This window comes from Porites lutea, chromosome 8 (assembly GCF_958299795.1).
Source record: "Porites lutea chromosome 8, jaPorLute2.1, whole genome shotgun sequence".
Classification (NCBI taxonomy): Eukaryota; Metazoa; Cnidaria; class Anthozoa; order Scleractinia; family Poritidae; genus Porites; species Porites lutea.
In genome coordinates, this window is record NC_133208.1 from 13,171,221 (window position 1) to 13,189,696 (window position 18,476).

The window sequence follows — 18,476 nt, forward strand, 5'->3', positions numbered from 1 at the left end:
AACAGTTGAGGCAAAATGGCGTCCGCTAGCTGGAAGCCCCGCTTTTGGAAGCCAGATACAGAAAAGCCTGGCAGTGATATTGCGATCGAAAGGCCGGTTAATAGTAACGATGCTTCTGATACAGTTGTCTATAATCCCAACAGCTCCTTGTCGATCAACCTTCAGCGACAAAGGCTTCCAATCTTTATGCACCGAACGAACATCTTGTTTCTCTTGGAAAAGTTTGAAACTGTCATCATCGTAGGCGAAACGGGCTGTGGAAAATCTACACAGATTCCTCAGTATCTGCACGAGAGTGGATGGACGTCTGAAAAATGGAAAGTTTGCGTCACGCAGCCTCGGAGAGTAGCCGTTGTGTCTGTGGCAATGAGGGTTGCTGAAGAGAGAGGCTCTTTCATTGGAGAGGAAATAGGCTACTCTATTCGGTTTGATGATTGCTGTAATCCGGAAAGTACGCGTGTGAAGTTTGTGACTGATGGTGTGCTTTTAAGGGAGACCATGAGTGACCCTTTATTGTCACAATACAGCGTGATCATGCTAGATGAAGCACATGAGAGGACACTTCACACCGACATCATGATAGGGCTTTTGAAAAAGATAAAGAAGAAGCGAAAGGATCTTCGTATCATTGTCTCTTCAGCTACACTGGATGCCGAGATGTTTAAGGAATTTTTCAATTCAAATATTACAAATGACAGAACCAAGGATACTGCTGCAATACTGTCAGTGAAGGGACGTTCATATCCTGTTGACATTCATTATACACTGAGTCCTGTCCCAGATTACTTGAAAACAACAATAGACACTGTGATGGGCATACACAAAGAGGAACCTCATGGCGACATTCTGGCCTTTGTCACTGGTCAAGATGAAGTTGAAACTGTTGTTTCACAGTTGATTGAAAGGGCAAGAGCTTTACCCAAAGGATCTCAGTACCTGAAAGTTCTTCCTATGTACAGTGGTCTTCCACATGCAGAGCAGATGCTGGTTTTCAGACCGACACCTCATAATACCAGAAAAGTTGTTGTTGCCACAAACATTGCTGAAGCCTCTATCACTATCAGTGGTATTGTTTATGTCATTGACTGTGGGTTTGTCAAACTCCGTGCATATTCTTCCAAAGTTGGAGTGGAGAGCTTGGTAGTAGTGCCTGTGTCACAGGCCTCTGCAAAGCAGCGTGCCGGCAGAGCAGGTCGTGTGAGGTCAGGAAAAGTTTACAGGTTGTATACAGAAGAAGGCTTCCTTGCCCTAAGGCCAGCAACTGTGCCAGAAATGCAAAGGTGTAATATGGCATCAGTTTTACTGCAGTTGAAGTGCTTGGGTATTGATAATGTTCTCCGCTTCAACTTCCCAGCCCGTCCACCTGCTCAGAACATGATTCGTGGCCTTGAGCTCTTGTATGCCTTAGGAGCATTGGATGAACATGGCAAACTGGTTGATCCCTTGGGCACAAACATGGCAGAATTTCCCACAGATCCAATGATTGCAAAAATGCTTCTATCCTCAGGCGAGTTTGGTTGTTCTGAAGAGATCGTAACAATTGCTGCCATGCTGCAAATACAGAACATCTTTGTCAGCCCCAGCAAACAGAAAGCTGCAGCTGACAATGCTAAGAGGAAGTTCTCTGTGTATGAAGGAGACCACATCACCCTGCTGAACATCTATGAGGCCTTCCTGAAATACAAAAAGAGTTCAAAATGGTGCCACGAGCATTTCCTGAATTTTAAGGGACTTTGTCATGCTGTTAAAATCCGAGAGCAGTTCAAGAAGCTCCTTTTGCAATTCAAAGTTCCAATGATCTCTTGTGATGGAGACGTTGATTCAATTTGTCAGTGTATAGTGAGTGGTTTCTTTGCTAATGCTGCCAGGTTGCACCCCTCGGGATCATATCGCACCGTGAGAGATGACCACCCTTTGTTTATCCACCCAACATCAGTCCTATATACTGAAGCACCACCTCAGTGGGTTGTTTACCATGAAGTACTTCAGACTTCTAAGGAGTACATGCGTGATGTGACAAAGATAGATCCTTCTTGGCTCTACAAGCTGGCTCCCCAGTACTATGAGTTTGGCACAGAAAGAGAGATCGCTGCGAAGAGAGCTAAACTCTTCTAAGGTAACTACTTTAGAACTTTTTGGAGACCTTTTAAGAAATGACTTGTTTAAAAATTTAATGATATGTGTTATTATAGCTGTTGTTAGTCTTTTAAAAACAGTTGAACCTTGAACTTGCAACCACCTCCCATGGCCGACCAACCAGCCAAAACACCAATTAGTTGTTCTGGTAAAAAGTGAATGCACTTTTAGTTGAGATCTGTAGTGATGCACTTCTGTGGATAAGAGTCTAACAGTATGTGTCATAGAGTTTACTTTATACATTAACAGTGAACGTGGGAGTTAGCAACCCCCTTTCATAATGAACCACCAAGGTCAGCGTATTGGCATTTTGGGTTTACACTTTATTAGGTTTGGCCAAGCTATATACCTATGTGGTCTTTAAGTTGTCATTTATTCCTTGTTCACTCTTTTCTTATCAGAGGGGTCTAAAAAAAGGAATATAAAGTTCTTCTGTTAGCACACATTAACTGTGAAGTCAAAGTAATTTTTAAAAAACGTACTTTTTATTATTTGAGTTCCAATGTATTAACATGCAAGTATTAATTGAGGATACTGTTTTTACTTCTCCTACTTGGAGATGGGATGGCCGTGCATCTGGTCTGGTCATCCAAGCCTCGCGAAGGTCGGGCCGTTTGAAGGGCAAATTCAGTACCTTCTTCCTCAGAGTATTGGTTTAACTGAACCTACAACCCCCAAAAGGGAGGGGAAACTCACCAAAGTTTTAAAAGGGGAGGCTCCACCCCGAGGTCCAACAGCTTTCCCTTTTATTTACCATGTTTGACAGAAAAGATACCCCTTTTGTATACCTTCTATTGGCAAATGGTGCCCCTTTCACATACCTAGTTTAGAACTTTGCATCCCTTTTAACTGCAGTAAATAGACCGTCTTTAAAATAGGAATAAATCACAAAACCATAATGTTTTCTTGGCTTTTTCAGAACCATAAAATGCATCTGTTAGGCTTTCTATTGACCAAAATAACAGATTTCCCTATCTTTTCATAAACTTCAGCAGGTGAAATTCCTACCCTTTCATATACCTGAAACCTGAAAAATACACCCCTTTGGGGCAGAGGTTTTACCCACTCCCCCTCCCCCCCCCCCCACCTGGAGCCTACAAGCCACAAGCCTCCCACTCTGCAGGCCACTACTGTACCAACTGAGCTAATTATTGGCTTCACAGGCATGGCTAGTGCAGAAAACTCAGTCATAATCCAGACAGTAGTTGAATGAACATCAACGAAAATTAAGTTTCCCTCTTGCCGAGTCAATTATCATACAGTCAAAGCTCTCTTAAGGGACTCTGTCATAATGTGGACAGCTCTAGTTACAGCCGCCTTCACTGAAACCCATTTTGAATTCTCTCTGCTGTCAAAAGTCATTCCTGTACGCAGCCCTCTCCAATTGCAGACCCTTTTTCACTTATCTTTGTCCACATACAAATTCTCCTGACTGATCCCCATACACTACCTTAAAGAATTAGTTCAGAGAATTTGATAAAAGATCAAAGCATTCTTTTATGTGATCATTTCATGAATTCTCATAACCTTTTCTCTTAATTGATTATGTTTAAGGTCGTGTTACAAAAAAATTGATCTTGGTCAATTTTGGGACTTTAACCCTTTAAACCCTCAAATCAAAGTTCAAATTCCTATTTGTTATCCCTACACGTTTTCAGTAGAAGTAGTGGGGAGAATTTATTGAAGTATCATTTAGATTCACCTTTTGTGATCATGTCCGTAATTCTCCTGACCACTCTGTTTTACAAAGCATTGATATTACAAGAAGAAATTTGATGCTGATCACTCTTAGGGCTTAAAGGGTTACGGGTTAAAGGAACTTTGACTGTATTTACTTCCCAGTAAAGCAGTGCCACGTACCGTTAATCCTCCAGTAAGCTCCCCTTTTCAAGGGAAGAAATTAAATCTCCCTTCTCTTTTAAGCCTCCTCTTCCCTCCCGTTTATTATTCTTTACTAATGAATGATAGACTGCAAAAATCAATCACGACTGTAAAACTGATCTGGGACGGTTTATTCACGTGATGGAATTTCGGATCTGTTTTTTTTTTCCTCGGCTGCGTGAGCGCTTGCTTCATGTACTTGAGCTTTTCAACTTTGCATTCTGCTTCTCTATGGAGAACCAATTCCACCATCTTCCCTAAATTACATAAGCTCTCCCCCAGCCCAAACGTGTTTGAAATGAATAAGCCCCCCGGGGGATTTGATAGAGGATTTGCTGTATAAGCGTTTCCCAAAGTCAGGCCTTCTAAATACGTGCAGATTTCCTGCAACCTCTAGAAGAATAGTTTCAGGGATTCCAATCGTATTCTAGTCATTTATCCTAGGTTAGAATCACAGGTTTGCAAATTAAATTTTACAGGTTCTTCCCATGCTACTGTTATCGTCTTCAAAGAACACAAAGTAGTGTGTCATTTGCAGACAGGAATTTTCAAATAAGAGCTGCCCTCAAATAAGCGCCGTACCGAGAAGATGAAAGGTTACTTTGCTCTTCTGTGTAAATACGGTATTTGGTTTCCTGAAAGAAAAATTTGTAATTTTTTTAGGACTTTGCCTTTTTTCAGTTGTAAGAGTAAAAGGTTTCAGTATATACGTACGAAATAAATTAAGAATGAAATAAGGAGAAAACCTAAAAAGGCAAAGCTTTTGTAGAATTAGGTTCTCGATCAGAAAGTGGGTGAATTTCCGTGTCTGTTGTGGGTTTATAAGTGTTAACAAGTTCGCTGTCTAGGTCTTGTATTTTAGCTGTTCGAACCCCGAGTTACTCTCGCCTGCAGAACACGGCCCACATACACTGCTGAGGACAAGAAGGGTAGAGAATCAGTATTTTACAAATATGGTGCTAATTACGATGCCACAGGTGAAATACAATGATCTTCAGTCGAGGGAATGGTACTCAAATACTTTGGAGCTGTCAGTTTTGTTTGAACATGAATCATTTTTAGGGCAAAGAAACTCATTTATGTGTGAGAAATAACGATATGTGTACTGTCACCAAGTTTCCATAAATGCTCTCGCTCCTTGTCCTTCGAGCCGAGCTCAAACTTTTTCTCGAGTGCGAAGCGCAAACTAGAAATTCTTTATGTTTTCGGCCGCAAAGCGAGCGACAGAGCCTGCTACCGGAACTGGAAACGAGAAACGAAGGACTTTGAGAAAGTTTATCCTACGAATTAAATGGGAGACACTTGCCTGATCCCTGGGGCCCGTTTCTCGAAAGTCCCGATAATTAACGGAGCCGTAAAGCTGTTGTTGTTTACATGAAAGATAGAAGTTTCAATAGTTTTGCATTCTTACATGATAAAACTACTAGTTATTAAATGAAACAAAATGGAGTATTTTGCTAGCCAGGACCCGCGCTCTTATTCTTTTCATTTCGATTTGAATATTTGATTTCGGGCCCAAAAATGTTATCGGGACTTTCAAAGAAGGCCGTTTCTCGAAAGTCCTGGTAACGTTTCGGGCCCGAAATCAAATATTGAGAATAAAAGCGTGGGTCCTGGCTAGCAAACTACTCCATTTTGTTTCATTAATTGATAGTTTTATCATGTTAGATGCAAAACTATTGAAACCTCGATCGTAAATGTAAACGGAGATAGCCTCATTATTGCGCACGGCCGATTTGTTTCGGGTCACGTGGTCCGAGCGTGGTCCAGCCGTTCGTCTCGGATACGTCACCGAAATGCATTGACCGAGAAGGCCTGGGAAGTCAAGAATGACGAGGTTCTTGGACTATGAGAGTCTACAAATTAAAACCTTTTAACCGTTATGAGAAACACGATGGTGTAAAACGCAAAAACTTTTCCAGCCGAAACAGATTGTCGTTCTTGAAGTTTTGAGATCGCTCGTTAGCACTTTGACATTTAAAGAGAGTTTTTCATGTCATTTTATTTCACTTTGATTTTTCTATTCTTGTAATTGACGAATCCTACTTTAGCCTTTTATGTCTTGGATTAAGACCTTAGATCTTAAAAATATGTTTTCAACAACCTCAAACAAATACTCGACTTCAAATGCGATCGATTTTTTTTGGCCAGATGTCAGTTGCTTCTAACGAAAAGAAAGCAGCTGTAGGAAAGCCAAAATATTTACTGTTTACCGTATAAAATTCTAAAGACCAACTGGGAGACCGTCGACTTGTTTCTCCAAGTTTATAGCACGCTCTGTTGACCGGCAACGCTCATTTTGCCTGGAAGCTAGACAGCTGGTAGACCTTTGTTTTAATTTAATCCCGGTACAGGTGTTTTTAGAAGCCTACAACGTGATCGATGGAAACTAAATTTGTTTATTATTTTCTACTAATTTAACCGTCTATAGGTGAAGCAAAATACAGTTGTCTGGGGTCAAAAACCGACTCGAATGTTTTTTTTTTTTGGTGATTCAGGCAAAGGACATGCAAACGCAGTTTTCAGGCCCAGTCGATTTTTTGATCCGCGTCATTTAAGTGTTTTTAACCCTTGCGTGTCGGACCGATTTTTAATATAAGTCGTGAACGAGTGCCGACAAAATCGGCACAATTTGCTTGTCTTAGAACGCTTTTTTTTTTCATTTTAAGAGTTAATTACTTTCTCTGCCTATAGGAATCATTTTTATCTTCCAATCTGTCTATTAATTTATTTATCTGTTTCGATTCTGCAAACTTTAAAATGTAGAGTTCATAAGTCAAACTATCTATAATTGTAAATTTTATATTTAGCACAAGCATACGACGGTAAATTTGAAGTCATATGCACATCGGGACTGAAGTCAAAGAAATTTTCGCGTTCTTTTAATCTGAGTACGTTTTCTATGCCAACCTAATTATGCATGACAGTTTTATACGAAAAATGTAAATGAAATTAATTTTTTACTAAACGAAATGATCGATCCAAATCTATATAAAATCGACGAAATAACATTAAAACTAGGAGTATATGGTAGAACTGAATTCACTACCATTGTATGGTTTGTATTTAATCGTTTCTTTTATTCAGTGTAAATACAACAACGAACTCTATCGTCTGCGAAAATTGACAAAGTATTTTCTTTATCAAAACATTATTTTCGAGAGAAATTTGTTTTGGTATATTTTTTATCTGATTATAAGCCATAAGTTTTGGATTCAGAATTAAAATCCGCTTCGTCTTCCATGACCACAGTTCCAAGACAAGGATCACACAATGGCTTGTTTACAGTTTAGATCTCAATTACTTTTATTTTCGTGCTACGAATATCGACTTGGCATTTCCAAACTCTTCGCTTAAAAATGTGCGGTATATTTTATATTTGACTCCATTTATGGATCTTTGGAGGTTGGAATTTTTAGGTGGTGATGTTTTAAATTATTGTATCGCAAATTTCAGTTATTGCGACACCTTTCACTTTGCGATTATAACAGTGAACTTAAAAAAAACCTGCGTTTAACCATATCACTTGTTCAACACCTCTGGCGATATTGCAGTACTTATAGCCAAATGGAGTGAGTCACAAAAAGGTAGATCTGCTTCACAATCGATCAATACCCAATGCAAGATTCAATTATATAGTTAGAGCGCTAACAGAGAAAATGTTTACTTAATAAATTATCCCTTAAGAATCTTCTACTTGAGTAAGAGTAAAGCATCAAACATCTATGTGTCAACAGTTCAAGTATAAAAGTAATTCTGGCACGCTTATTCCTTTATTTCGCATTCAGGCTCGCTTTAGTTCCTTGGTGAAACGTCGGTCGTCTTTCAGGAGTTATTTTCATAACAGAGAGCAGTGGTAACTCAGTTTGAGGTACTTTCGTCGTTTTAGCCTCTCCTTTTGACTGGGATTTTTTTCTGTAATCGATTTTCCTCGAAGTCGGAAAGCTTTTCGAAGGGTTTGAAGGTCTGAGTGGGCTGATCATTTCTTTTTTCTCGCCAGTCGCCTGAAAAATCGATTTTAACACTGTCATACGCTGACTTTGCTTTTCTGCGTGCTCTGCAATCCTAGCGCGGTTTGTTTTATCAAGCTGTGCTTCAAAAACTTGAGGCTTTGATCTTCTTTTTTCCAGACGCCGCTTGAACTCGATGCTCGCTAAAGTTACCCCTCTCGTGGGCCACGAATTAACGGACGACGATTTTGATGAATCGACGAGCGACGCCGCGCTACTTTTTGGATCAGGAACGTTCTTTGAACGGCTTCCTCGTTTACAGTTGTTTATGCGAGGAAGCATAGGAGATTTTGCTAGACTAGAACGCCTCCTCGCTGTGGTTGTCATGGATTTTATCATCGCTATGGTCGTCACAACTTCTTGGGAACTTTCGTCGTAATTCAAATCCATGGTTGCTTGAACACGTTGACAATTCCTTCCTCGGCAAGGTAAAAACTTACTTCAAACTTGACTTCAAGTTACTGCTAATTCGCGGCGTTTCCATTAACATTCGTTCACGGGTCCAGCATTGATTTTTCATGCAATGTTTGTCTCCTCTGCTTCGATGTAAACTTATCCTTTCTCTCAGAAGCAAGACCGCTGAATTTCACTTCCACCGTTTATCAGAGTAGTGACCGACGTGTTTTTTTGTTGCCGGATTTATTCCTCCAGGCTGTCTCTTCGAGGGCTTTATATTATTGTTCTGAGGGGCTCGAAGACGTGCTTAGATAATTTCCTGAGTTAATTCATCGCATTCAAACAACCCTTTTTTGTTTCTCTATTGTATTTTTTTGTGCCGATTGCTAAAAAAAGTGCCTTGTCATGGAAGAATCACTTAACTTCCAGATCTTGTGTGAATACTCTGGATTCGACGAATCATTTACTTCTGAAACCTTTTTTATCTTAACTTTTTGTGTACCTTTTTACGTTTTTGACTTAACTGTAGTATAGGTTTATATTTACTAGGCTTGTAACCGCGGCAAACAGCTGAAATATCTTGCCATCCGTTCTTTTTCAGTCAAATCACAATACTATTAACCAATCAGAATTGCAACTACATTGCTTTGTGATTCGTAGGTGTATTACCTCCGCAAAGACTGCGGGCTCAGTACACCGATCGTATTCCCAGGGCCTTCCGAGAGGCAGCGCGCCCAGAAGCAGCGTGGCCGAGCGGTTAAAGCGCTGGAATTGTAATTCGGAGGCCCCGAGTTCCAGTCTCGCCAGCTGGATTTGTTCTCGGTAGTCCCGAGTTCAGACCCTCGACCACATTTGTAAAATAGCCAACTGGTTCGCCTCAAACCAGTTGGGATTTTTAACTATGTTACCTTCCATTTGAATATTGGTTTCATTATCCCTGAAAAACCCCATATTAAGGGGAGAGGATAATTAAAGTATTATTATTATTATGTTTATTTTTATTTTATTATTATTCTCGTCAATTAAAAATGGCGCTGTGACGGTAATAGGCTATTTTCGAGTTGCATCAATCCACTTCGCTTAAAAAGAAGGCAACTATTAAATGTTTGATATTAGATTAAAATGATTGTTTGGTTTTTTTTAAATAAAACTCGTTTACACTTGAAGTTTTTATGGCTCGTTTTTGGAACTTGAAAATGGCCCATACACCCTATGCAGAACGAAAAGAGACTGGGAGCGATCAACTTGAAAACGAGGCTAGTTGGGCCTGGTAAATAAAAATGGCCGCCTGATGTGAAGGGCGCCAGTTTTTGAAAATGCCGCAAAATTGTTGTGTTCCAAACTGTACCAAAAAGAAATACAGAACCGAAAACGGGGAGAAAATTTCTTACTTGAAGTTTCCAGACGACGTTATCCTCAAAAAACGTTGGCTCCATGCCATTCGTCGAGACGAAGGAAAAGCGTTTAGAGTCAACCAAAACACGAAGATCTGTTCTCGTCATTTTAAGCCCGAGGACTTGGTTAAAGCTATTGGAGGTCAGCGTGTTTATGTAAAGGCAGGGGTAATTCCATCTCGATTTTCGTGGTCCAAAGGTTCTCCGAAAAAGCGAGCACCTCCTAAATGTCGCAATCTTTCGTCTACAACAGAGTGTTCAAACAAGGAGTTGCAATCATCTCAAAGTCAAACAACTGCAGATGCAGCTGAAGCAACTTCTGAAACCTGTACTTCATCAGCAGCTTTTAGTTATCATGATGTGGAAAACAGCTTAAGTTCGTGTGAAGATCAAACAGAAGAAGTTAAAAAACTTGAAGGAATTCGAGGTTTTGAACTTGAAAATGCGAAGTTAAAGGCTGAAATAGAGGTTTTAAAACGCCAGAGGAGCCTTAAAGATTCCCGCCTTTTTCAGATACGCAATTTTACTACCGACGAGGACATTGCCTTTTATACGGGATTTCCTAATTTAGCAACATTTAATGCTGTGTTTGAATTTTTAAATACTGGATCGAAAGGGGAAAACATTAGGTACTGTTCATCAAAAGAAAGAACTGTCCAAAAGGAGTTTTACGATAGTGGAAACGAGGAACCAGAGGGATGTACTAGCATAGGTAGACGAAGAAGCTTAGAACCCAGAGAGGAGTTCTTCCTTGTTCTTTGCAGACTGAGAAGGGGATTTGCAGAAAAACATCTAGCTCACTTGTTTGGTATTTTGCAGTCGACAGTAAGCAGAACATTCCTTTCTTGGATAAATTACATGTATTTAAAATTTGGTCAAGTATCTATATGGCCTAATAGGGAGGTTATAAGAGCTACAATGCCTGACAGCTTTAAAGAGAAATACTCTTGCACCCGTGTAATAATCGATTGTACAGAAATTAGATGCCAAATGCCTTCCAGCCTTCTGTTGAATTCCAAATTGTTCAGCTCCTATAAGAACCATGTAACTCTAAAAGGCTTAGTTGGAATTGCTCCCAGTGGAGCTATAACTTTTATCAGTCAGCTATATAGTGGAAGCATTTCCGATTGCGAAATTGTTGAACGAAGTGGTTTCCTGAAGTTAGAATTTGACAATGGTGACACCGTGATGGCCGATAAAGGTTTTACAATTGAAGACCTACTCCCACTGGGTGTAACCCTAAACATTCCCCCCTTTTTAGGGTCTAATAGCCAAATGACAGCAGAAGATGTTATCAAGACTCAAGAAATTGCTTCTGTTAGAATACACGTTGAACGGGCCATCAGTAAAATCAAGAATTTTCACTTATGGGATAGTGTTGTACCCCTCAGTTTGTTTGGGGTAGTAAACCAAATGTGGAGTGTCTGTGCCTTTTTATGTAACATTCAGGACCCTCTTATTTCCACTTAACACTGAGTTAGGCAGAGCTCTGAGGCACACTACAGAATTTCAGTCAATTTAATAAATGTAAACCTGCTTATCCACCTCAGGTCAAATATTCTCTAAACCAACTAAAACTAAGAATGTGATTCGCTTGCTTTCAGTCCCAAACACTTAAAAGATGTCAGCTTTTACATGTAGTTCTAAAGATCTTAAAATCAAAGAATAAAGAAAGCTATCTTATTATACAGACCATGTTGGTTGATACTCTGTTTTAAACATATCAAGTTAGGTATGAGACACAAAATTTCTCTTTACTCGTGCCAAGATTAGATTAGGGTAGTTAACCCTTCTAATGGTTACTGAACTCCACAGAAGCTGGTGCTATGAAATGTTCAAAATAGCTCTTCTTTAGGCCTTCATTCAATACGTCCCAGAATTGAGGATCAGATGTGATCCTCTCTATACTCATGCCTTTGTTAGTATAGATAACAAAGTCACACCAACTTGCTCCTGTAATACCTAGTTGACCCTGTATCTGAAAGTAGTACTGGTGCCCCCTTTTTAGCCTCGGCTTTCCATTTACATTTTCTGCATAAAAAGTTTCATCGGCACATGCTTCTAAAGGACTCACATGAAATTTAGAGTAGGGACATTTAACCTCTACCAGCCCAAAAGGCTTGCTACAGCCTCGGTCAATGACCTTGCCATCTGGTGATGCTGCTAAAAAGGGAGAGGCCATACTGACAACAAGGCCACTTTTGAACACTGAAACTGGGTTCCTTGTTGAAAACATATATTTTTCATATTCTTTTAAGGCTACAGGCTCATAGGTTTTCCCATGTGCAGTTTGTTTGGCAGTGAATGGTTTGGGATGAAGCAGATTATTTACTAGAGTGTTATGATTCCTTTGCCTTTTTACAATTGTGTGGAAATTAGATGCTGTATACCGAAATTTCCTTTCAGCCTGCCATTCCTGTGAGGCTGCTTGTTCACTTGTTTTCTTCTCTATGGTATTAAGCTTTGCCTCATCAACAATCAAATGATCCAGGAGTGCTTCCTGGTTGCTGCTTAAATCATCTAGCTTTTCATACTGCTCAGATTGTTGCAAAGGGAATGGAGGATATACGGAAATAGCATTTTGTTCATCATTACAGTCCACTCTAGGCACTGAGTCAATATTACAGAAAACTTGAAAATTAGACTCTGTGAACTGTAACTGGTAACTTGCATATGAGCCACTTGGACATGTTCCAAATTTTGTTTCCTGTAAGTTGGTACCACCAGTAGACATAATTTGAGACAAGGCAAACTTAGGGTTGATCTCTTGAAGCTTGTTTTTTAACAAAGCTTTATCAGATGCTTGTGTACCCAAATTTTTCCTAGCTTCATACAACAAGCACCTTACTCCACTATCAGGGTTATACTCTGTGTCTATATTCGACTTTTTGACCTCAAGTTCCATGACAGGTTGGGGCTTGATTTTATCTCCTCTTACAGGCCTGTGCCATAGTTGTAAACTTGAAGTGCATGCCTTAACTTGTGTCATATCAGATTCATTTTCCAAGTCCTTAATATCTTGACAACAATACAAGCTGAACTTACAGAGTTTCATCATAACAGCAAGCACATGATTGCAAAAACCAACAGATCCTGCTACACATGTACACGAAGCATATTTAACAACTCCACTCACTAAACAAAGTGCAACTTGTAATTTGTGGGGTGGCTCATTTTTTTTAAAGCTATGGTAACACAAGCATTTGAAGTAGAAATATTGGTCATCACTTGCGCAAGTTAAGTCTTTCAGGTATTCATCATCAAGAAATGTTTTTGCCTTTTTCATGCTTGTTGGAACAGCATGGTTCTGTTTATTTCTGTCAAAGTTTTTTCCAGATTTAGAAATATGTAAATCCATCTCTGCCCTTGTGAATAATGGCATTCGTTGCAAACTTGTAGACCATCCGACTGATGGAAATTTAACAGTACTTTCCTCAGGCATCGCATCACTTTGAGCGAGTTGTTCTTGTCTCGCCTTTCGACGCGTGTATATCAGATTTTTATCGGGATCCACAACATCTTTATCACGACCAGACGCAACATATTCCAGAACTCTTCAAAATGAAAAGTAGAAAAACTATTAATCATTACATTTTTGAAACATTTCATCGAGAAAAATAACTCCTAAATCTTTTGATCTCCATTTACAATATCAAAGTCTCTTTTAATTCTAAAAAGTATCACGAACGACTGACAAATACTGTACTTACCTTTTCGCCAATTGTGCCTTTGTTTTTAACCCCTTTGCTGGATCGCCACGACATTTTAACCAAAAGCGAAGTTCATCTGTTTTAAGAGCAGTCGGATTTCTTCCCTGAAGCGATGCTCCGGGGATATCTTCCTCCGTAAGACTCTGAGAAAGACGGCTACTTACAGAGCCATGAGCGGCCATATTTCTAACACGAGTAAACAAGGCCCAACTAGCCTCGTTTTCAAGTTGATCGCTCCCAGTCTCTTTTCGTTCTGCATAGGGTGTATTTGTTTGTTATTTTATCGAGTAACAATAATTTAATCGCATACCAATCACACTTTCACAGCCAACAACAAACAACAGCTTATGAAGCGCCATAGATCGGCAGATCAGGTAGGTGTTCTACCGAAACAATCACAAGGTGCAATTCGACGAAATATTGACTCAGTCTAAGATGCGCACTTCCTGACCGTGATTTTACGTCATAGTTATAGTCAGTTGAAAGAGATTTTACCAGGGGATATATAGGGATGCCCCGGCCGACTGGGATCCCGGCAAGGTTATTTCTTAAATGACAATATTTTTTCCTGTGGGTTGTGTAGGGGCGGGTGCTGGGAGGTACGGGGGCGTTTCAATTTTCTCAACTCGTCTTCCTAGCCACACTAGTGTCGTTTGGAAGGTCTTACTGGCGTTTTCGCATCGTCTGTCAACGACCTCCATATTAGGCCATCACGAAGGCGAAAATCTCGCTATTCGTTAATTTTTTGTGGACGTTTGTGCGACAAACTCCCATATTCCTGCCATTTTTATGACAGCAAATACGTCTTGCATGAGTAGCCATGACGCCAGCGTTTTCGAAAATGTCCACCGATTACAAAAGTAGACCGCAGTCAGTTTTAAAGCTCTAAACTTTAGAACGTTTTTGCAAAACCGCCAGGTTTGAAAACCTGTGTTTTTGATTATTTTAGGGTGGTCGCAAGGCCAAAATGCATAAAAATTTGCGTGATTCCAACGTTCGTGCGAAAACGCATTTGATTATGTCGACAGTTTCATCAATATATGATTTTCCACAGCTTGTAACTTAATGTCCACTGCATATAGAGCAGTTTTCTTTCATGTCTATTGATGAATACAAACCATAGTAACCTCTTTATTCTTTTAAAAGGCTGTTTGTTGTGTGTATTGAAGTTAGCTATTAGTTAGCTATTAGGTAGCTACGTTAATGAGAAAAGACTATATTGCAAAATGATTATCTAAAACTGCTCACTTTATTTGAATGCTTGAGCAACTCTTTGCTCGAAAGCACTTGGGCTCTTTGCGTCATTGTGTCGGCTGCATATATTGCTTTGTTTGCTGATATCGATAAACACAACTTATATTAATTTGTTTATTTTCATATAGTAATTTCAATGTGATATTTGACTCAGAGGCAGCTGAGGTCATATGTAGATAGTATGGCAGCATAGGGCAGTGATGCACTTGAAAACTACTTTAACAACCGACGGTAAATAAAGGAGCAAGTGAACTATAAAAGTGCTGCGGTTTTTTCTTGCAATCCCGTCGACGCCGAAAGAGCCGGCTTGAGAGACTCTTACAGAGCCTTGGACCACCAGACCACATCGAATAAGAGCCGAAACGATTCCGAAAAATTAAGTCGCTCAGTCCAATACTCATTCAAATAAAAGCGATCCCGTATCAAACTGCAGCTAGAGCATGAAAAAATAGTGTGTAATTGTGATTTGTAGCGGTGACAGTGCAAGAATTTAAGGTGTATGAAGGTGACATCAATTGACTTATGTACGAGGGATGCATACCAGCTCTGAAGCGGTATTGGGTAGACGCAAAGACAGTTCAAGTACTTTACGTTAAACAGCGCAAATGATCGCGTGATTACTAATGCAGCCAACAACGATGCAAATTACGGTTCTTGCGTTTTTCACGAACGTGAGGACACACCTCGTTACGTTGAAGCCGGCAGTCGATAAACGTAATCAATCGTGAAAAACATGGTCACGTGGTCATTATATCTGGCGTTTGCCGTTGTTGTTTAAGCGCTCGCGGTCGCATTCGCCATCACTATGAGGCAGTTTTTATCTATGTTCAGTAAAGATCATGTTGAGAGTCACGAGGGGCTTATGTCGCGCGGACATGAGGTCACATGTAGTGAACAGCAAGAAAATCTCGTGCAGTAAACGCAAGGGCCTTGTGCACCACGTGGTGTAAGAGGCCTTAAATGCTTAAATACTCGCAGCGACCTGTAATGGGGATGTGTACTGGAGGTACATGTAGGGGGGAACGAAATTACACTAGTATCCTGCGCGCTCAAGAAAATGTTGCGACCCATGTTTTGCTTGTCTTCCCAATAAAATGTTTGGGTTCTTGAGACTGGGTCTGTACAGTGTCAAATTATTCGATAGCTAGTTTTTGGGACGAGTTTTGACCCAGTTTCCAGTGACACCTCTTAGCAGCCAATAAAAGAAGCGATAGGGTGCTTATTACAATCACTGACTATGGTGTAATTCGGCACAACAAAAACCCAGTCTTTCGTGTTACCACAAAATGGCCAATAGAAACAAACGAATTCTCGTTCTCTGACTGGCTCAAATATTCATTCCATTGAGAGACATCTCTGTAGCTATTCTAGATACGACTAAAACTGATCCGTCTATTTTCAGCTTGCTTATTGAATAAGCTGAATAGAGTCCTCAATTAGCTGTCTTATACTTTTTGTACAGCTAAATAAATTTGACTGTTAAATAAAGTTCTTATGTTATATGCTATGTTATGAGTGAAAAAAAAACTGGTTGCGTGAAAACGACGGCCTTGCAAATTCTTCCGAAAAACTGGGGTACGTACCATTTTCATGGGAAAATCAGGCTGGAAAATCAAATGACTAGGTTCTGGCCATTCCGTTTGGGCAGGCTCAGAAAACATGGGCTATGATTCGAGGCAATGCAATTTTTAAAGTCTTTTTTACTGTGTTTAGTATGTTCAGCAGATTTGAGTATACTTATATAGTGCAGTGGCGGATCCTGGGGAGGGGCCTGTGGGGCCCGGACCCCCCCCCCCCCTTATTTTTAGACTTAACTAAGGGCCGAAGGGCCGGAAAATTTTTTTGAGACCGGGCTCCCCCACATCTCAGGGTCTGGATGACCGCCCCCCCCCCCCCCACCCCCCTTTATCTGAAGGTCTGGATTCGTCACTGTAGTGAGTCGTTCTCCCACCGCGTAATCTATTGGTTTATGCTCAAGATTTCCACCCCGAAGGTTTGTGTAAATGGTAAGCACCCCTGAACGTTCATAGCGTTCCTATCCTGTGGTATTTTTAGGACCTCTCCGGTAACCACAGGCTTACCATGGTAGAGTGGTGTCCTGTGATGCATTTTTTGGTTTAATTTTATCCTTGGCTTGAATCTTTCTTTTTGGTTTCACACTCGTTAACTAACATGCCCAAAAACAAAGGAAAATAAACTTGGGGTCAAGAATAAAACTGAACTACAACATTTATAAACAGGTATCTCAGCTGCTGATAAAATAAAAGAAAATCCTGTTTTCAAATATTGTTGTTCTGAAAAATACTTCATGTACTATACTTAGCTTGCTACCTTTCCTTTACTTGTCATTGTCCGTTTCTTTTTTTGTTTGCAGATTCCAGAAAAATTACTTGCGTGTCACTATCTCTTCAGACTGAGATGAAACTGAATCAAGAATAGTTTATCGGCTTTGTGGACTCAACAACGTGAATTTCAGAAAACACCATGACACAAAAACAGAGGAAGAGGAATAGGATGTTTTTTTGTCTGGCAGTGGTTTTTGTTTTATTGGAGCAGCTACGAACGTCGAGCGTTTACGTTTAACACGGCTGGCCTGAAAGCTGATGTCGATCGTCATGGTTAAAAACACAAACTAGCACCAAACGAGTTGTAACTGTGTCATATTTATTGAATCTCTCAGACAGTCTCGTTTAGATTTAAAGGGGCAGAGTTTTTGACAAACTGTGAACCAAGCCTCGAATTTTATGTTATTAGAATTCTCCTTCTTCCAAATTAAACTGTATAGTGTTTGGTACACTGCATTAACTTAGAACAATTTATTGTGCTTCTCGTGCGACGAACGGTGATTCTACTATGTATACTGTAGGTTTTCTTACGACAGGCCCAAAGAGCAGGTCAAATAAGGAGTGCGGGGGCGTTCAGGTTCCTCGTGACGAACAGGTGCTACTTGTCTCGGTGTGAGAGGAAAATTTTTTTATGTTAAGCCTACAGTTCAAAGCTTGCTTCGGAAAAGAACCGTCAGTGTCTAATTGTTGGTGGCATAATTTTCTGCCGGTTTCCAGTTGCGACTATTTCTTACGATCGCGGTTGAGCTTGAAATACGCCAGTTGGGTGGCAACGTTTCGTGTGTTTCCAATTAGACATTACGTGTATCGAAGCTTTTCAGCTGTTCCACTCAATGAATCTTGATTTAAGTCAATTATTTTATCTGGCGGTGAAATCCTATTTCTTGTCTCAGCCTGGAAGGTTAGGGGATATTCGATAAGGATTCTTATTAAGCGTTATTGTGGCCAATAAAAGTGCTATTTTTATACTGTTTTCTGTCAATTTCATGGATTTGTACAGTAACTTCTCTTCCCACGTCCAATAACTTCCTAGTTGCACCTTTGTAAAACTATATTACGTTAGAAGTAAATAAGGATATTGACGCGTAATTTTGTTATTTTATTGCACAATCCCAGTTAAAAGACTTGTTGTCAAAAGCCAACATTTGAATCATTGAACCAGTTCAACTACCTTGAAATCACGAGTTTTGTAAATTATGCAACGTTCTGGTAATATTTGCCTGGTGGGTGTGTAGTTATGGAAACATGAGAAGCACATGTAATGCTGACCAAATTGGCACGATTTGAAGAGCAAAAACCTGATAAGATTCGATTTTAGAACTCACCAGGAAGTTAAACGTTTGATTAACA

At 40.0% G+C, this 18,476-nt stretch overlaps 3 protein-coding genes across 5 annotated transcripts; 2 read left to right on the plus strand and 1 right to left on the minus strand.

Annotated features, from left to right (window-relative positions):
* Positions 1 to 6: 6 nt before the first annotated feature.
* LOC140945779 (probable ATP-dependent RNA helicase DHX35) lies at positions 7 to 18,211 on the plus strand. Of its 3 annotated transcripts, XR_012166751.1 has the most exons (3): positions 7 to 2,116; positions 8,148 to 8,455; positions 17,156 to 18,211. XR_012166751.1 is itself a non-coding variant. In XM_073394825.1 (2 exons), the coding sequence occupies exon 1, from the start codon at positions 16 to 18 to the stop codon at positions 2,113 to 2,115; it is 2,100 nt and encodes a 699-aa protein (XP_073250926.1). In that variant the 5' UTR covers positions 7 to 15; the 3' UTR covers position 2,116; positions 17,156 to 18,211. The 3 variants fall into 3 exon arrangements, 2 of the variants coding, with proteins under 2 accessions (XP_073250926.1, XP_073250925.1); XM_073394825.1 differs by lacking the exon at positions 8,148 to 8,455; XM_073394824.1 differs by lacking the exon at positions 17,156 to 18,211 and having other exon boundaries at positions 8,148 to 9,538.
* Positions 9,740 to 11,287, plus strand: LOC140945208 (uncharacterized). The gene has a single exon (XM_073394259.1). It carries the CDS (start codon positions 9,740 to 9,742, stop codon positions 11,285 to 11,287), a length of 1,548 nt encoding a protein of 515 aa, XP_073250360.1.
* LOC140945780 (uncharacterized) lies at positions 11,016 to 13,773 on the minus strand. The gene is made up of 2 exons (XM_073394826.1): positions 13,528 to 13,773; positions 11,016 to 13,371 (listed from the first exon to the last, which is right to left on the minus strand). The coding sequence occupies exons 1-2, from the start codon at positions 13,707 to 13,709 to the stop codon at positions 11,610 to 11,612; spliced, it is 1,944 nt and encodes a 647-aa protein (XP_073250927.1). The 5' UTR covers positions 13,710 to 13,773; the 3' UTR covers positions 11,016 to 11,609.
* Positions 18,212 to 18,476: the final 265 nt, after the last annotated feature.